The 19,714-nt window shown below is 42.9% G+C and overlaps 2 protein-coding genes across 18 annotated transcripts in view; both read left to right on the forward strand.

Moving 5' to 3' along the window:
• Positions 1-9,038, forward strand: part of ubr5 (ubiquitin protein ligase E3 component n-recognin 5) — a 39,483-nt gene extending 30,445 nt beyond the window's left edge. For 8 of the 17 annotated variants that reach the window (XM_045225799.1, XM_045225804.1, XM_045225807.1 and 5 more), the window contains exons 44-56: positions 105-225; positions 712-1,096; positions 1,257-1,344; positions 3,208-3,352; positions 3,587-3,717; positions 3,993-4,053; positions 6,181-6,362; positions 6,548-6,632; positions 6,745-6,900; positions 7,130-7,243; positions 7,603-7,786; positions 8,068-8,153; positions 8,324-9,038. In XM_045225799.1, coding sequence (XP_045081734.1) covers positions 105-225; positions 712-1,096; positions 1,257-1,344; positions 3,208-3,352; positions 3,587-3,717; positions 3,993-4,053; positions 6,181-6,362; positions 6,548-6,632; positions 6,745-6,900; positions 7,130-7,243; positions 7,603-7,786; positions 8,068-8,153; positions 8,324-8,536 — 1,951 coding nt within the window. In that variant the 3' untranslated portion in view covers positions 8,537-9,038. The other 9 variants (XM_045225843.1, XM_041902728.2, XM_045225847.1 and 6 more) reach the window with 7 other exon arrangements.
• Positions 9,039-9,474: 436 nt separating this feature from the next.
• Positions 9,475-19,135, forward strand: LOC121586041 (protein LYRIC). Its single transcript, XM_041902464.2, is given in 12 exon segments — positions 9,475-10,069; positions 10,071-10,086; positions 10,278-10,397; positions 12,801-12,882; positions 13,815-14,015; positions 14,448-14,516; positions 14,748-14,906; positions 15,666-15,802; positions 16,416-16,532; positions 16,761-16,871; positions 17,104-17,215; positions 18,178-19,135. Coding segments are annotated over 12 exon segments (1,509 nt in total). The 5' UTR covers positions 9,475-9,752; the 3' UTR covers positions 18,246-19,135.
• The last annotated feature ends 579 nt before the right edge of the window (positions 19,136-19,714 follow it).

Genomic DNA, 19,714 nt, shown 5'->3' on the forward strand with positions numbered 1-19,714 from the left:
TGGTATTAACAAGGAAGTAACATCTCTGTGCCCTCTCCTGTGTTCTCCAGACCCCACTGTAATATTGACTAGGAAGTATAACATCTCTGTGTCCTCCTCTCCAGACCCCACTGTAGTTTCATGGGGATGGTGATCTCCCATGACATGCTGCTGGGCCGCTGGCGTCTGTCTCTGGAGCTGTTCGGACGCGTCTTCATGGAGGACGTTGGAGCAGAGCCTGGATCGGTATGCACACTCAGGGATTGGTGTTGAAACACTTGTACTTTTATTATATTTACAGTATTTCCCCCACCCCAAACCATTAATACAATGAAATCCACAAAATTATACAGCTAGACATACACAAAATAAAGAAAAATACCATTACCAAGATGATGGGCTAGAAGCATGGGGAAATGTCTAGATAGTTTATGGATTGCCTGGCTGGGCTGTTGAACAGCGCATTGCTAATTCAAATGGAACTGTTAACAGGCTTTACCCGTGGATTATCGTGAATAACTAACGGCTATCAACCAATCAGCATCCCGGATACAAATGTACGCTTTTATAACGGTCACTACAGCACTACAGATTTCTGTCCCCAGATCCTGACAGACAAACATGTAATAAAGAAAAGTACAATTACCAAGATGAGATCAGGACTAATTAAACATAAAAACAGTTGAAGATCTAACCAGACATTTAATCCTGTCTGTCTGATCCCGTCCCCAGATCCTGACCGAGCTGGGGGGCTTTGAGGTGAAGGAGTCTAAGTTCCGCCGGGAGATGGAGAAACTCCGTAACCTCCAGTCCCGTGACCTTGCCCTGGAGGTGGACCGTGACCGTGACCAGCTGATCCAGCAGACCATGAGGCAGCTCAACACCCACTTTGGCCGGCGCTGCACCACCACACCCATGGCTGTGCACCGCGTCAAGGTCACCTTCAAGGACGAGCCGGGCGAGGGTAGTGGCGTGGCCCGTAGCTTCTACACTGCCATCGCCCTGGCCTTCCTGTCCAATGACAAGCTGCCCAACCTGGACTGTGTGCAGAGTGTCAGCAAGGGCATGCAGGCCAGCAGTACGTGTCATCACGATTACAACTCAAGTATGACATTGAGTATGAAACTACTAGCGTCAATTTATTAATTACTTAACCCAAATGTCACTTAAACATGGTGGTGGTGACAACTTACTACTACCAACACTCTGGGGGAAGCAATAGGAATTTCAGAATAGCATAGAGATATATCTTTCCTAAAGTCTCCCTCTGTGTGTAGATCTGATGCAGCGGCTGAGGAACAGAGACCGGGAGAGGGAGCGGAGGAGTGGAGGGCTCCGAGCCGGCTCTAGGAGAGACCGAGACAGGTGAGAGACCAACCTCCCTGCCCATCAACCCTGTGGTTGTAGTGTGTTTTGGGCTATTAGGACATGTTGCCTTTCAGAAAACATTTGACCTTCATCTGTTAATGTGTTAGGTTGGAGTTACACAGAGCAACTTTCAAGCAAATTTAGTTGCAGTTAGAGGTTGCAAGTGACATCTCAAGAAACTTTGCTGATATACGAAGTAACTCAAACGTGATTGAAATTGCGTGCAACAGCCAATCAAATTGAAGCTGCTATTGTCATATGGTTTGAGAAGTCTTAACTCACCTAATGTAATCTGCTGCATTACATCATGATTTCACAAATTAATTGTTTATCCAACCGCATGGTTATTGTATAAGAATGGTTTTGGAGATTATGCTGGCTGTACAATTTAGCTAGCTAGTCAAAATGAAATTGACAGCAGTTCATGTTGGACAATTTCAGTTGAATCTGGTCTGAGAGAGGTCTGGGTTCACTTCAAAAATTACATTTATTGACTACCAAACCATGTACATTAACCATGACTTCCCATAATGCCAATATTTATTTACAGCTCCCGTTTGGCTAATGTCTCTTCTACCAACCTTGATCGCGGTTCCCGCAGCACTGACAGCTGTGTTGACATGACAACTGGGTCGGAGTTCCGAACCTTCAAATGGAACATGTGCGAAGCATTCATTTTGATTGGCTGTTGCTTGCAACTAGTGCACAAAGTTGAATTTTTTTGCAACTGGATGCATCCAAGTTGTAGATGAATTGCTTATCAGTTGCTGGGGGTGTTACACGAAGCAATCCAAATGCAACATAGTCTGAAAGTTGTAACTATAGCCTTAGACACCTCACTACTCAACTATACCAAAAGTATTATTTTTTTTACACTGCTGAGCCGAGCCAAACCTAGCTGGCCTGGTTACGCATCCATCATAGTTTCTGGCCTGCGCTGCATTGTCTTACGTCGGATAGCGCAAACACTCATGGGATAGCTACAAAGAAGTCAGTCTACAATATGCTGTCCTAACATTTGAAAAGGTTACCAAGGTGACAACGTCCACTGAACCTCCTTTCATCCTCAAGAGTCAGTGAATCTTACCAAAAACTATAAACCTGGAGCTAATTTCTTTTTTTAAATGTCATGAGCAAGGCTTCACTACCTAATTCTATATCTAGCGAAGGTGTTTTGTGGTGGTAGAATCTGTATTTATGAAATTCTAAATGTGTACGAACATTTCAAATCAATCCATATGAAAAGAAAGACAGGGATGCTAACACCAGTTCACACACTCAATGCTGAATAATCCATCTAGCTAGCTAGTGTAGTGAAGTTCTAGCTATGCACATGAGTTCTCATGATATCTGTTCTGCTGTGATTAGTGCACCGAGTTCTACAGCACAGCTGACTTCTCTCTGCGACGTTATCGCGTTGGCCAATTTTTACTGAGTAGCGAGGCACAATGGCAGCTGTTAGTCGGATACATGCTGATTTCTGAGAACAGTCCCATAACTTTGGTTCTGTACAACTTCATCAACAAGCTGTTAAACTAGCTACCGTATGGCCATTCAAACAAGGTTGTACTAGGCTGCTAGCTGGAGCATGGTTTGCCGTAGTAGCCAGTGCGTCATAGATACCGAGAGCGGAGCGATTTTCAGAATTAGGAACTAGTGTTAGACGGATGAGCAAAATTTATTTTTAGAGATGAGTTCCACGTCCTACAAGACCGATCGGTTGATGGACGAGCATCGCGTAGTAGTGACGCGATCTGGCGTAAGACAATGGCCTGCACTGGCCAGTTTTGGTTCGGGTCGGCACGATGGTGTAGAAAGTTTGAAGGCGCTAGCTAACCTTCCCTTCTGTGTGTGTTCTAGGGACTCGAGGAGACAGCTGTCCATTGACACCCGGCCCTTCAGGCCAGCCTCAGAGGGGAACCCCAGTGACGAACCTGACCCCCTGCCTGCCCACAGACAGGCCCTGGGAGAGAGGCTGTACCCCCGCGTCCACGCTATGCAGCCGGTACCTACCAGCTTTACAACAATCAAACAAGCACAGAAATTATACTTGTCTTGTGATGAAGTATCTGTAAAGTAATAAAGTATCCATCATCTATAAATACAGTATCCAATCTATAATGCGTAATATCTATATACAATCAACAAGGAATACTGTATGTGATGGGTGGTGAATAAGTGATAACTTCAGGACAGTGATACATAATGTGACTGATTGGTGTTGTTCCTTCCTCTCCAGGCGTTTGCCAGTAAGATCACAGGGATGCTGCTGGAGCTCTCCCCAGCCCAGCTGCTGTTGCTGCTGGCCAGTGAGGACTCTCTCAGGGCCAGGGTGGAGGAGGCCATGGAGCTGCTCATTGCACATGGAAGGTATAGTACAGTGTCCTATTCACCATTCTGTTGTCATTTTGTTCTCAAAATGGCACCCCTACTCACAGTGCACTACTTTTGACCAGAGCCCCTATATGCTGTATAGGGAATAGGGTGCCATTTGGGACGCATCTTGTCACCCTACACAATTTCAAGGATGCCCTCTTGGCCAGGTCTCCCTTGTGAAAGTGGTATTTTGACCTCAATAGGACAACCTGGTTAGATAAAAGTGAAATAAAGGATACACTGACTAAAACCCCTCTCTCCTTCCACAGGGAAAATGGTGCTGACAGCATACTGGACCTGGGTCTCCTGGAGGCTCCTGAGAAAGCACAGGTAAACTTCAGCTCTCCATCTCCGGTCGCAGCATGCCTCAGCTCTGTGGTCCAGGCACAAGTCATTAGTGCCTGAGAGAAAGTTGTATGAAGAATAAAAGGAATGTGGACATTCATGTACTGGTTAGAATTCTCTGAATGTGGCCTTTTTAGAGGTTTACTATAACATAATACAAATATTCACCTCATGATCACCCAATGATATTATGCTCTAATAATAACAGAGGGGATATAGGGGACTGTTTAATGTCAATATTTCAGCCTTAGCAACCTTTCTCAAGACCAGTCTCTTCTATTTTACTGGGTGGCACTAGGGCTGTGGCGGTATGACATTTTGTCAGCTGGTGATTGTCAAGCAAATAACTGCCGCTCTCACGGCAATTGACTGCTAATTAACATAAACACATGTAGCATCTCCTGGCTTCCATGCATAGCCCACAAGCCACTGATGCAGAGCTTTTGGAACATCTACATTTAAAAAAGTATAATAAATCAATTTAGTATAGCCTACACATCACAATAAATCCATTATTTATTTTAGACAGGTCTAAAGAAACACGATATGAAGAAAATGTGGTCTATTTCAGAAAAGAACAGAATAGCACACTCGTAGTTGTCCTTATGTTAGGCCCTGATATGGCTGTGGGCTACACTAGTTCATTTAGCAGACAAGATTTGCTTAAATTCCGTGGCATTATTTTTATTTTGTAGTATGAAGAATACAATTGAACATAGCTTAATAAAATAGAAAGGTTGTTTGTGTTGAGCGGTTAACAAAGGCACTGGTCCTCCTATACGCTTGATTTAGAGTTATTTATGCAACTTTAGTTGTGATACAAAGGTTGGGCTATTTGTTTTGATTTTTAATACATTCTAAGGCTGCATGATGGGACTCTAATGATGATTTGAAAAAAGTCGCAAATTGCACACACTTCATCAGTTTGACAAGCACTTGATAATATTCTCACCAGGCCTTGAATTTCCCAGCGGCATCCCCCTTGTGTGGCCGTAATGCCCCCTAAAAAAATCTGTGCCTTTTGCGGCCAAAGTGGCCGTTGTGCCCTTGGGCTGAATATAATAATTATAATTCCCGGCTGTCGTGCTCCGAAGCACCTCGCACTCACATGGCTCTCTGATGTAGCCAATGCCCCTCACGTGATCGGGTCCTTCTCATAGGCATTTCAGCTAAGAAGTAGGCTACAAGTGAATGAAGACACACATCGGGGACGCAACTGCGAAGATGTTAGAACTGTCCACATTTAGCTCACCTTTCATCAGCCAACAAGATGACTAGGCCTGACGAACAGCAAAAGCACTAGCCTATGTCAATCTACTATCCCCCATAGTACAGTACTCTGGGACGGTTGTGGGATGCGATAGATCCCAAATTAATACAACCACTAGCATAAAAAAAAACTTTGAAAAGCAATGAGGCTGATGCAACCAATCAGAACGTTTAGCTTAAAATGTTGATAAACGTTTAGGCTATTTCTTCACATTATAAGCGCAGGAATGCGCACACGGCAGTAGGCTATAAGCGCGAATGTTCCAAAATGCAATCAATTAGCGGGAAAACACAGCAAATGTTCTAAAAAATGACAGCAAATGCGATCTATTTATGTGTTGCTTTATTATAAAGGTGCATTTTTATGGTGAAAATGTTCTTCCCCAAACTTAACTCATGCACAGCCTATGTATGCCAGTTAGGCTCTACACCGGTTATAAAGCGGATTAATGTGCCTAATTTTAAGAAGTTATTTGGCCACTTTCATTGTGATACAAACCTTATCAAAACATATAGGCCTAAGGGCTAAGCTACGATCACATTTGCATTGAGGTAAGAGTGATTTAGAGGGACAATAGAGTGCTGAGTACCAGGCAGTTAGCAAGTTTGGTAGGCTACTAATGACCATCAGCAGCATCAGAGCTTGGAGAAGCCTAATTACCGTGACTACACGGTCACGTGGAATTTGACTGCCGTCGTGACTCGTGACTGCCGGTGTGGCGGTAATACAGTCACCGTGTCAGCCCTAAGTGGCACTGATTTTCATTATTTTACGCTGTAATAACAATAGAATTAGTCAATTATTGTCAATTACGAATAAAGTTCCTCATTTCCTGGTTGTAGCAGCAGGAGAACCGTAAGCGTCATGGCTCCACCCGCAGTGTGGTGGACATGGAGCTGGATGACCCTGAAGACGGAGACGACAACGCTCCCCTGTTCTACCAGCCTGGGAAGAGAGGATTCTACTCTCCCCGGCCCGGCAAGAACACAGAGGCCAGGCTCAACTGCTTCAGGAACATCGGCAGGTAAGGACGGGACCACTGGCTGAGTCCTGGCATCCTATTCCCTTTATAGTGCAACCAGGACCCATAGGGAGTGCAGCCTCTATTTACTTGTATTCAGAGATGAAACAACGAAATTACAATTATATGTAGCCTACAAAGAAATTCCAAGTATTTAATTGTTTAGTTTTTTTGTTTATTTCCTCCAGAATACTAGGGCTGTGTCTGCTGCAGAATGAGCTCTGTCCAATTACCTTGAACAGACATGTCATCAAGGTGCTGCTTGGCAGAAAGGTAATGAGTTCCACTGTTATATGGGCACCGTTGTACTCTGCTATATGGAAACTGCTACATCTGGACTTGTACACGGATAGAGTTCTCATCCGTGTGTGTGTGTGGTGTGCAGGTGAACTGGCATGACTTTGCCTTCTTTGACCCGGTAATGTACGAGAGCCTGCGGCAGTTGATCCGTCACTCTCAGGCTGGAGAGGCGGAGGCTGTGTTTGCAGCCATGGACTTGGCCTTCGCAATAGACCTGTGCAAAGAGGAAGGGGCTGGACAGGTAAAGAGAACTCACAGGGAGAATATTTCACATACAGTCAATCAACTCTGAGACTGCACTCTGGGCTAAAGCATTCTGTCACGATATTTTCACTGTACTTGTACATTATATTACTTGACCGTTTTGCATTTTTCGCGTTATTATTTTGAAAACCCTTCTCTTCTTGACACTAATTCTGACTGAGAGAATGTTATGAATATGACTTATCTGCTGTCCATGGCTATATCAGGTGGAGCTGCTGTCAGGTGGGGTCAACATGCCTGTGACTCCTCTCAATGTTTACGAATACGTGAGGAAGTACGCCGAACACAGGATGCTGGTAGTCGCCGAGCAACCTCTTCATGTGAGTTGTACACTGTCTCACGTGGCACTGTATACAAGTGAATTACCATTCATTATAATAAGGGGACCCAAGTGGGGCATTCTGTATTGAGTTAGGTCTAAAGTTAGCCTGGTCCCAGATCTGTTTGTGTTTTTGGCATGACAATGGCCATAGGAGTTTCCGAAATAGGAAATCTGACACCAGGCCAGTCTAAAGCTGGAGAAGGGATAAGCCTAGATGTGTACAGAGACAATATTGTTGAGCGTAAATGCATGTGAGATTAATACCATGTTCTCTCTCAGCCGATGAGAAGGGGATGGATGTGTACTGTATATAAAGATGTTAACATGCAATGTTAAATACTGTTTTGTCTCTCTCAGGCGATGAGGAAGGGTCTGTTGGATGTCCTTCCTAAGAATGCCCTGGAGGACCTGACAGCTGAGGACTTCAGGCTGCTGGTCAACGGCTGTGGAGAGGTCAACGTGCAGATGCTCATCAGCTTCACGTCCTTCAACGATGAATCTGGTACAAAGACCTTGGCCCGTATTCACAAAGAATCTCAGAGTATGAGTGCTGATGTAGGATCAGTTTTGCCTTTTTGATCACAATTAATAAGATTATGTGGACGGGGAGACCTGGTTCTAGAACTATAAAACCTGGATGCATTTAGGTTTCCTTTGGTTATTGATCCTCACCCTTACACTTTTAGCCATGCAGTTGGAGCAGTTGGAAGTCTTGTAACATAAATAAGTTGTACTTTTACATGACTTAAATGTGTTTGAGTTTATGGTTTTTATTCCATGATTGAGTCACTTATTTTTGTTATCCACTCTGAATCTCAACAGGGGAAAATGCTGATAAGTTGTTGCAGTTCAAACGCTGGTTTTGGTCCATCGTGGAGAAGATGAGCATGACTGAGAGGCAAGATCTGGTAAGAAATGATTTTCACCACCTGATGCAGTCCCAGCTTATTAGATGTCATTGTTATCTGCACAATGTCTAGTACAAATTCCAATACAAAAATCTGAGTCCAATGTATTTATTACACATAAACTTTGAACCTTGAGACTGTGTTTTTCCTCTCCTCTCCTCTCCCTGCAGGTGTACTTCTGGACCTCCAGTCCGTCTCTGCCAGCCAGTGAGGAAGGCTTCCAGCCCATGCCCTCCATCACCATCAGGCCTCCGGACGACCAGCACCTGCCCACGGCCAACACCTGCATCTCGCGCCTCTACGTGCCACTCTACTCCTCCAAACAGATTCTAAAACAGAAACTCTTACTAGCCATTAAGACCAAGAACTTTGGTTTTGTGTAGAGGTTGACAAACATGTTTACCTGTTGTGTAATATTTACCTAGTTCAATTTTTGTAGATTTGTTTTTTGTCTATACAATTTTATGGAATTCAAAGAAAATACAAAAATGCTGTCGCTCCCCTGGCGGTTATTTTGTTTGTGTTGTGAACACAGACGGCTTGTTCTTATTTTATTTTAATTTTTTTAGTTCTGAAGATAATATACATTCCTGCATTGGCTTTGTAAAGTTGAAGCCCTCGGCTCCGCTCTATTGGCTTAAACCTTTACTTCCCAGGAATTTGGCTCAACAGCAAACTGTGTGCCGAAACCCAGCCAAAGAGGACCGCAGTAGAAGTATTTAAAAAGTAAAAGTATAAAAAAACCCACTGTGATTATGATTTTGTTCCTTGCCCTAAACAGAACACTTACTATCACTGACAGTTCGCTGCTGCCTTGGTGGAAAGTAATTATTTTTCTTGTATAGGGGGAGTAGGGAATTACAAAATAAACTTGGATGCAAATTATATTTTTAAGTCTCTTGATTGTTGTCGAATGTCTTTCTGAATATGGTTTAAATCGATGATTTTCTCACAATAATTGCTAGGCATGCTGATAAAACCTGGTCTTTAAAAAGATTGCAATGATTTAGATTGGGCAAATACATCCAAGCATACAATAAAACAGGCCACATACATTCTATTTGACCAGGTGGACAGCTAAGGTTCAGTTTGGTTCAAGATATGTGATTCACCATTGAGCATGGCTTTTAGTCAAATATACTGACAACTAACCCCAATTCATCTGTTCTAGTCCAAGACCACAATTTCTTAATCTTGTCCGGAAAACCAACACTTTAAATGATCGATGAACTGAATGGGGAAAACTTCAGAGGGACGCCTTCCATGAAGAAGTTGCACCAATCGTAGAGCTGGATACTGCTAAGCCCCGCCTGTTTCTGTGGCTCCTTGAAATCAACCTTCCTGCTTTATCACAGTGGGCAAGAAAGCGGTTCATTAGTCATACGATCTGAGACACACATAGCTAGCTACATGAGGCTAACCCATTTCGACCGACTCAAATGTTACATGAATGACATCTAGCTAACGCGTTAGCGGCTAGGTGGATGACAAGCTAGCGATGATCGTGGTTTTATTGTTTGGCCTGTCACAACCGTTATTTTTAGCCAGCTAACGTTAACTTTAGCATATTCTTTCTGTCAATCATCGAGATAAACCCAAATGGCAGAGAACTGGCAGGACGCGACCTGTCAACAGGTGAAGTTGATAGCAGGTCGCCTGAATGAGCTTCTTTCCACCGGCCTAGACCTCTTGCACTCAGAACTCGGGGTGGATTTTGGAGTGAAGCCCGAGATTCCGCCATGGTTGATCTTCTTAGCAGCGTGCATTGGGCTCGTGCTAATGGTGGCTATGTGGGCCTCGGCCTGTCGTGGGCTGTTCAAGAAGCGAGCGACCATAATTGAAGTTGATGAGACTATTGAAAGCACTAAACCAGCTCCTATCAAGGCTGCGAGAACAGAGGAACAGAAGAAAAAGAAAAGGACCTACAGAAAAGGTAACGTTTCCAATGTTGCCTTACTAGCTAGTTATGCTATGCTAATTTTGACAGCTCTAACGTCACAGTAGCTAGCTAGCTAGTAGTAGCCGACATTAGCATGATTCGGCTAGCTAGATGAACCTGTCACACGAGCCAAACTCATAGTGTTTTTTTTCAAATTCAGCCTTGTCTTCTCTTTTGTCCCGCAGAAATCACAGCCAAATGGTCGTACAGTTGCTGAGCTGCAAGAGGAAGTCAGAGTGACCGAAGACAACCTGCCAGTAGTGCCACATCATTCTCCTCAAGTCAAGACAGAAAAGGCTTCTGAGGTAGGCCTAATGTTGCTTGCAGAGGCAAATGCTTGTATGCTAGCCTAGGAGACTAGTGAAAGAGTTGAATCTGTTGTATGCAAAACAAAGTCCGTTGTATGCAAACTAAGGTCAGGTCTGCTTGGGTATAATTAGCTATGTAATATCCCAATTTCTGCGCTAAACATGCATTGAAGATGAGAACGGGCCTGTATGTAGTGGAGTTTTACTAGTGATGATGTGGCTTTTAGACTAGAGGCCTGCCTCCCTTAGGACGCCTACTGTCCTGTGATGTGCAGGGGCCAGCTGTCATTGTCTGGTTGCCAGATCTTAATTAACTTGCAGATGCAGCAAATCCTAAAGGATGGGACCGATGGCTTCCTGATTTAGCTAGTGTCAAGTGTGGCTACTCCGTGATCAAATACAGCTCTCAACCCAGCTGATGCTGTCAATCAATGCTCTTTATAGTTGATTTTGGCATCATTCTGCATTGAGGCGCTGACATTTTAAAATAATTTTTATTTGATTTGTTGATGTTTGGTTTATAGCGTTTGAGAGTGTAAGTACGGTATACCCTATAAATGACATGTCAAAAGGCTCTTGGTAGACAGATTTAGGGGAACAGGATGGTGTACAGTTGAAGTCGGAGGTTTACATACACCTTAGCCAAATACATTTAAACTCAAGTTTTTCACAATTCCTGACATTTAATCCTAGTAAAAATTCCCTGTCTTAGGTCAGTTAGGATCACCACTTTATTTTAATGTGAAATGTCAGAATAGTAGAGAGAATTATTTATTTCTTTCATCACATTCCCAGTGGGTCTGTGTTTACATAAACTCAATTAGTATTTGGTAGCATTGCCTTTAAAATGTTTAACTTGGGTCAAACGGTTTGGGTAGCCTTCCACAAGCTTCCCACAATAAGTTGGGGGAATTTTGGCCCATTCCTCCTGACAGAGCTGGTGTAACTGAGTCAGGTTTGTAGGCCTCCTTGCTGGCACACGCTTATTCAGTTCTGCCCACAAATGTTCTATATGATTGAGGTCAGGGCTTTGTGATGGCCACTCCAATACCTTGACTTTGTTGTCCTTAAGCCATTTTGCCACAACTTTGGAAGAATGCTTGGGGTCATTGTCCGTTTGGAAGACCCATTTGCGACCAAGCTTTAACTTCCTGACTGATGTCTTGAGATGTTGCTTCAATATATCCACATAATTTTCCTTCCTCATGATGTCATCTATTTTGTGAAGTGCACCAGTCCCTCCTGCAGCAAAGCACCCCCACAGCATGATGCTGCCACCCCGTGCTTCACGGTTGGGATGGTGTTCTTCGGCTTGCAAGCTACCCCACTTTTTCCTCCAAACATAACGATGGTCATTATGGCCAAACAGTTCTATTTTTGTTTCATCAGAGCAAAGGACAGTTCTCCAAAAAGTACAATCTTTGTCCCTATGTGCAGTTGCAAACCGTAGTCTGGCTTTTTATGGCGGTTTTGGAGCAGTGGCTTCTTACTTGCTGAGCGGCTTTCAGGTTATGTCGATATAGGACTCATTTTACTGTGGATATAAATACTTTTGTACCTGTTTCCTCCAGCATCTTCACAAGGTCATTTGCTGTTGTTCTGGGATTGATTTGCACTTTTCGCACCAAAGTACGTTAATCTCTAGGAGACAGAACGCGTCTCCTTCCTGAGCGGTGTGGCAGCTGCGTGGTCCCATGGTGTTTATACTTGCGTACAATTGTTTGTACAGATGAACGTGGTACCTTCAGGCGTTTGGAAATTGCTCCCAAGGATGAACCAGACTTGTGGAGGTCTACCATTTTTTCTGAGTTGGCTGATTTCTTTTGATTTTCCCATGATGTCAAGCAAAGAGGCACAGAGTTTGAAGGTAGGCCTTGAAATACATCCACAGATTGACTCCTATTGACTCAAATTATGTCAATTAGTCTATCAGAAGCTTCTAAAGCCATGACATCATTTTCTGGAATTTTCCATGCTGTTTAAAGGCACAGTCAACTTAGTGTATGTAAACTTAGTGTATGTAAACTTCTGACCCACTGGAATTGTGATACAGTGAATTATAAGTTATATAATCTGTCTGTAAACAATTGTTGGAAAAATTACTTGTGTCATGCACAAAGTAGATGTCCTATCCGACTTGCCAAAACTATAGTTTAACAATACATTTGTGGAGTGGTTGAAAAAACGAGTTTTAGTGTATGTAAACTTCCGACTTCAACTGTGTGATTTCAGTTATATATAGTCCTAGCTTGACCGCGTTGACTTGATTGAGTGACTTTCATAAAATGGGGATTTCTGTCCTAATGGTGCAGGTGGTGATAAGTCTGTATGTTACCACTTTCCCTTCCTCTTTGCCTTGTAGCATTAATCCACCATACATGCTGAATTCAATATGTTTAGGTAAAGAAGACCAAGAAGAAGCAGAAACAGGCAGTAAAGGAGGCTAAGACAGCTTCTTCTCATGGCAAGGAATCAGAGGAAGGTACGACATACAGCACCACCACTAATACCACCAACTGTTTCAATCAATTGTGCCTAGCAAAGCGTGGTGGGGGCAGACATTTACAGCTAATCGTTACGTCCTTTCAGAGAAATTGAAATGATTCATCTTTGAATGTGTTAGATGAATGCATAAATTTATGCATTTCATACTATCTGACCAGGGCCCGGTTACCCGATAGTGATGGAACTTAGGCTTACGAGGGGGGAGCACTGCTCTAGGATCAGCTTTCTCCTTTTTAACCTACAAGATGTAGAATTGTTCTTAGCTTATTCTAATGCTTCCCCAGAGAGAATGTAAAATCAAGTTGGCCATCGTTGAGGCATGTGATACTGATAGGATTGGGGGGAAAATTAAACGGTAGCTTACAAATAGCTAAATAAAACTCAATTGCATTAACATGAAATGGATTTCCATATCATTCAAATATATAGGTGTATGTAACCTAGACAGTATTTATCTTTTAATACAGTCATCTCTGTTTTCATCTGAAGTGTATTTGTTATGCAAAAAAATTGGCTACTTTGTTTTTGTAGTCTGTCACATTCGTTCTGAAGTTATCGGCTGTAACAGAGAGACGGATAAACATCTTGCTTTTGTGTTTAGCGGAGATCTTCTGTGTATAAAGTGACGCGGAAGGGCAAAAGACATCTAACAACGTACTTAGCTGTTCGAGTGGTCTGAGGCAGTCGTTAAATAATGGGTGTTTTCAAGAGCAACTTTAGTAATGATGGTTTTGGGAAACAGCTCAGAGATGTAACGATGCTCCTAAGAAGGTTCTAACGATGAACGTAGCCTAGAGATGCTTTTTGGGAAACCGGGCCCAGAGCCTTGACATTCTAACCATGGATTTGAACACGAGATGTAGGCCTATTTAACTTTCTCCCACTAACCTGCCCCCATGTCTCTATCAGTCTCAGGCACCTGGGAGACCAAGGTCAGTAACAAGGAGAAGCGTGAGCAGCGCCGTAAAGACAAGACCACCGGTGACGGGTCAGGGAGCCCTGGAGGAGTGGATCCTCTGCCCAGTACTCCTCCCACAGAGTCAACCAAGGCCAGCCCCAAAGCTGCAGCCCCTGGGTCTGGCTCTGAGAAGAAAGAGAAGAAGAAGAAAGGTAAAGCTAGCTAGCTTTAGGTCTATCACCTTATTGTATAACCTCTCTGTTGGCAAAAGGCTGCACCCATTATTTAACGACTGCCTCAGACCACTCGAACAGCTACAGACTAATTTGGCATCCAGGGAGACTGCTACTCTCTGTCTTCTCGTGTTATTGCGTTTTGCTGGTCCCCTGTTGATCAGACCTGCTATAAATACATACCCTGGAGGACTCCGAGCCCAGAGAGAGAGGTGTAGCTTCTGCTGCTTGTCAACTGCTCTGTTAGCCTGGAATCCAAACTGACAATAGAGAAACTGAGCATATCAGTTTGGATTCCAGGCTACTGCTCTTTGTGTGTTGACCTGCTCTCCCTTTGCAAATAGGAAATATAAATGTACATGGAAATATAGCTACAGCCTTGCATTTAAACATCACTGTTATTTCCCTCAGGGGAATCCTCCAAAACCGAAGCTGAGAAGGCATATGCCGTCCCTGCTGTTGCCGTCGTCACACCTCAAGGTAAAAAATATACATATAGATTAAAATTAGCATCTGATTAAGGGTTAGGAGAGGTTCATGAAAGAGTGAAATCAAATAATGTCCCATTTTAAGAAAATGAATTAGCTACATGCTCTTACTTGTACAGTACTTGGTTGGAGTCCTTTTCTTAGGCATACTATTTAAAGTGGTGCCAATGTGTGGATGTTCTTGAAGGGTGTTAAAGTGTGTGTGTGTGTGTGTTGGTGTCAGATATTAGCAGCGAGGAGGCTCCGGTAGTGTCTGGAGAATGGGCTGACCGGGCTGTGACAGCCCAAGAGGCCCCAGCCCTTACCATTGTTCCTGATCAGGAGCACTGGAACTCTCCTGAGAGCAACCAAGACACCTCTGTCTGGGGGCAGGAGACTGACGGTAATGATGGTAGTAATATTTCCCAGGAATATACTGCATATGTAATGGAGCATTTTTATATTAATCAAATCAAACTTTATTTGTCATGCAGGGGATACAGCGAAGTATACACAGTACAATGACATTTTTACTGGCAAGAGTTTTCACTAAGGTTTTGTATTGCAATGTTTGTTATTAGGAGGATGGCTGTCATTGATGCGGGGATAACAGGGATAAAGGCTAAAGACCTGAATCTAGTCTCCATTCACCAGACTAGGAGTTGGCACTGAATGTAATGGACTGACTGTTCTTTGTGTTCTGTTTGTGGACTCTGGGTGTAGGATTACCTTTTGGCCTCTAGATGGCATGGTTTACACTACTGACAAGTATACTGCCTAACAAAGGCAAAACGCACTAACTATGAATTTGGTCAAAAATATTTGATCTGTTGTAATGGCCAGGTATATTATCTGATTCATGTGGTATTTATTTTCCTGACACAAGAACACACCAGTTGATCAGAATATATAATGGAGTATATATATCACCGTGTAGCTCAGTTGGTAGAGCATGGCGTTTGCAACGCCAGGGTTGTGGGTTCGATTCCCACGGGGGGCCAGTATGAAAAAGAAAACAAATGTAAGTCGCTCTGGATAAGAGTGTCTGCTAAATGACTAAAAATGTAAAAAATGAGTATCAGAAATTGCTGATCATAATCTCTGTCTGTACCATGTAGGTGTTTTAACTAGACCTTTCCTCCGGATGTGTTTTCTGCTGTAGGTGGGTCTGCTGCTGCAGTGGACAGTAGCTCTGACTGGATTGCCCCAGAGGTGGTGTGGGGGAACAATGAGGAACTCCCTGCTCCAGTAGAGGCTGCCCCCCCTGGCCTGGAGGAGCCCCTGCCAGAGCCTGTCAAGGTTAGTCGCCAGTTGTCAACACTCTTTCAGGTGCCCCTCACAAGAGGTTTCTAACATCAAGGGCCTGTTCCTGGTTAAATAAATAACATGTTTTATATTTAAATTCTGTAAATATAATCTGGGAAAGTTGAGGAGAGAGAGAAACCATCTGCAGAGATGTTCCTAGTTAAACAGAACATTTCATCATGAAGAGAGAGATGACAAGGATTGAATTTACATTTTGCATTTAAAAACCTCTAAATATAACTTGATGCATATGTGAGGATAGACTGACTGGTAGTGAGCACTACATCCTTGAAATGGGACTAGTTTGACTGCAGTGCAACAGTTGCTTGTAAAGAGACCATGCTGTATCCTGTACAAGGTTCTGCGTAGAGTAATAGTAGTGATTTGGGGATTGTTTCAATTTAAAAGCCTCTGTCAAACAAAGCTGCACATTTAAATTTCAGAAGCCTTCTCATGTAAAAAATGTATCTGCTACTTACTGTACACGTTCCCCTTGATATTATTTAGACGTTTTAAGCTCAAGTTGGGGAAAGGTTGTCATGTTGAGCAGTCTAGATGTGTCACATATTTGATTTAGTTTTGTACTTGGAATGTTTTTCTTTCACAGCAGGGATCTGGTGAAGAGAGAGAAAAGGCAGAGCCTGCCGCTGATGGAGCTGGGAAATCTAAAAAGAAGAAGAAGAAGAAGAAGCAGCAAGCTGAAGATGCAGTAGTTACTGGCCAGGTAACACTATAGACTAAGCAGTTGAAGAACAAAGCAGTTACTGGATTACTCCTTAACAACATTTTTACAATGTTACTATAGTAATTAATGTTATTACACATGAATAGAGCAACTTAATGTAAACTGTTACCATCACTCATTATAACTACATTGCTGAGTCCCTCATTGGGTCATTGCTACCTGTGGCCTTCCTGATTGGCTCATATTTGTTCTGTCTGTGATTGACAGGAGTCAGAGGAGCCAAATAAAAAGGTTGTTACTGAGGCCAAGGTGAAGAAGCAGCCAATCCAGGAGCCTGCTGCTCCTACTGTCCAGGCTGTCAACACTGCTGCTGTGGAGGTTGGTGACACTGTTCTATAGACTTCCCCAATGGCTGGGTCTCAAATGGCACCCTATTCCCTAATAGTGTACTACTTTTGACTAGGGCTCGTAAGGACTATAAAGGAATTAAGGTGCCATTAAGGACACAATATTTCTGTCTGTTTAGGGGACCCCTTTTGGCCCAAGAGCACCCCCAGAGGCAAAAAGCTCTTTATAGCCTATTTAATCCCAAGGTTTCTTCTTCCTGCAGGCAAGAGTGGAGAAACCAGTGGTAGTTCAGAACAAAGCCCCTATCACACAAGTGCCACCCCAACCCACAGAGACTACTGCCAAGCAGAACAGTCTACATGTTCCATCACAGAGTAAGTCTATCAGAACAACCACATGTGAATCACACTGGAGTCTGGTCTAGTGGTAGTGCTGCAGACCCCAGACTACGTATGTCGGCCAGCAGCTGGGGTCCGATCCCTGCATACACCTTACTTCACTTTATACTTTCCTATAGTCTATATCCCCACTCATTCCTTTGCTATACTATGATCACAATAGAAACACGTTAATATTAAAGGAGGAATAGCTTTACCTTCCACTCGTGCCATTCAGATCTAGACATATTAGTGCCTAGGGGGGTTATGGGCTGCTAGGCGTTGTTTCTAGGCAGGGCCTCCATTGTTGTGTGATTGACTGGGCCACCAAGCTGCCTGCTCACCTTCCTCCTCCCAACCAGATGTCGTCCCCTGGTTGTGGCAAAGTGTAGCTGTTGATTTCTAGAGTGAGGCTGGTTAAATGTCCCTCTAATGAGGTGGATAGTCCTTACTGTATAATAAGGGTTGTTAAAATTCCCAGTTTCCCTGAAATCCTATTTGGAAGATTCCTGGAATTAATTTGGGAATAAGCAGGAAGTCCGGGAATCCTCCAACCAGGGAAAGTTACAGAAATGTTGCAACCCTAATCAAACACAAGGCTGTATACAGGCAGGGCTGCAGTTCTCTCTCGCTCTCTCAGCCTCCACTCAAACTTCTCTACAGCTGCACTGTTTCTCAATCCACTCCAGGAGGACCACACCTCCATGGGTTGCACCTTTTTGTTCCACCCCAGCTAATATCCAAGCCCTTGATTGGAGGATTCAGGTGGTAGTACTGGGCTAGAACAAAAATGTTCACTCCCTGGTGATCCTTCTGGAATGGATTGTACACACTTCCTGGTTCTAAAGTCGTATCTGTTTCTCTTTTTCTATTAAATTTTTTACAACCTGTATCTTGTCTTACAAAGAGTCCCATATTGTATTGTAAGACGTTCTCTCCCTGTGTGTTTTACCCCATAGAAAAACCTGAAGAGAGCCAGCCTTCCAAACCAGTGATGAAGAAGAAGCGAGCAAGAAGAGAAACATGAGTTGGAGTCATGAACATGATGAAGTTATATGCAAAGTACTTTGGATTAAACAACCGCTGTTCATCCTTTTAAAAAAATTAATGGAAATAAATTAACTTTGAGTTCTGACTGGCCAGCTTCATGTCCAAAATGCAGCCTGGTCAAGCGGACTGGATCTAGATTAACTGTAAAGCTAAATTCTGCGATTCTGATCAATATCGTAGTTTGGGCACACACATGAAAATTGTTTCCAATTCCAATGAATCTTTTGAAAGATCATGTTTGATGATTAGACATCTAGAAAATTAATAAATAAATCCTGATTTAATAGTGATTGTGATGTTGTGGCTTTGAGAGGAATATTATAGTGGAAGAGTCAGCCGAGTCACATGTTAACATTACAGGCTTTTATTATGCAGTCTTTTTGTTTGCTGTTTATATCGTGAACGGTATTGGTGCAGTGACTCCTGCTCAAATGGTCAAGTCCAACACTACAGAGTCGTGTTCAATAGGGCACATGGTAGCAAACTGTTTTGAAAGGGAAAACTAAATAAGCGATTGCTATCCGACAAGTCCAGGTAGTCCTCCCTGTTTCAGTCCATTTTGTACTGTTTGGTGCGTAATGAACACGACCCAAGGGAATCATGTTTAGCATTTGGGTGCAGGTGGTGTTAGTGGTATCTCTACTGTTCTGCTGTACATGGAAAAGAGACATGCTTTCAGTTACTTGCTGTTATTTTGACCATCTGTGTTGTGCTCAGTCCGTGTAGGTGCTTCTACCATTGATGGCTGTGTTGTCCTGTCCACCTGTGGTTGATGATTCAAAAGTCCTCAACCTTTTGTAACCTCTTTGTAATAAAAACGCTTCAAGCCATATGTAAAAATATTAAAAATAAAAGGCCTTTTCTATATTTGATTTAGTCTATTTTGTATTTCTATTGTTTTTCCTATTAATCAGTTACCTCTATTTGTCTCTTAAGTTGTTTTTTTTGAGCAACTGACTGGTGTGTAGTGAAAAGTAATGTTTAGTCCTGCTGTAGACAGGATGGTTTCAAACTGCTTTAATCAATGATGTACTGGTAATGATGCAGTAATCAGGAATACAATTTGATGCCTTAATTGGTTGAGTAATGTAGGCATGTGCTCTACAAACAGTTTTAATGTATTGATTGTGTCTCAGTTCTATGTTGGACCATGTTTGTTCTGCACCCTGAATCTTTCTCCACTTGTCTTTCTCCCTCAGATGGAAATGTAATATGTGAATTGCTTCCATTTTTCCTGATTGGAGATGGTAATGTCTCAAAGTTCAATTATTTTAATGTGTTTGATACTTGTCCTTTACCTCGGTCTTTATTGTCAATGTTCCAATTGCAATATATTCAAATATGCCCTTTGTGTGAATTTCTACCATAAAGATCATAAAGGCACTATTGTGAAGTGTGAATATTCTTATTCAACATATCCCAATAAAAATAGCAGGCAGCTACAGT

The sequence above is a fragment of the Coregonus clupeaformis genome, chromosome 2 (assembly GCF_020615455.1).
Source record: "Coregonus clupeaformis isolate EN_2021a chromosome 2, ASM2061545v1, whole genome shotgun sequence".
Classification (NCBI taxonomy): Eukaryota; Metazoa; Chordata; class Actinopteri; order Salmoniformes; family Salmonidae; genus Coregonus; species Coregonus clupeaformis.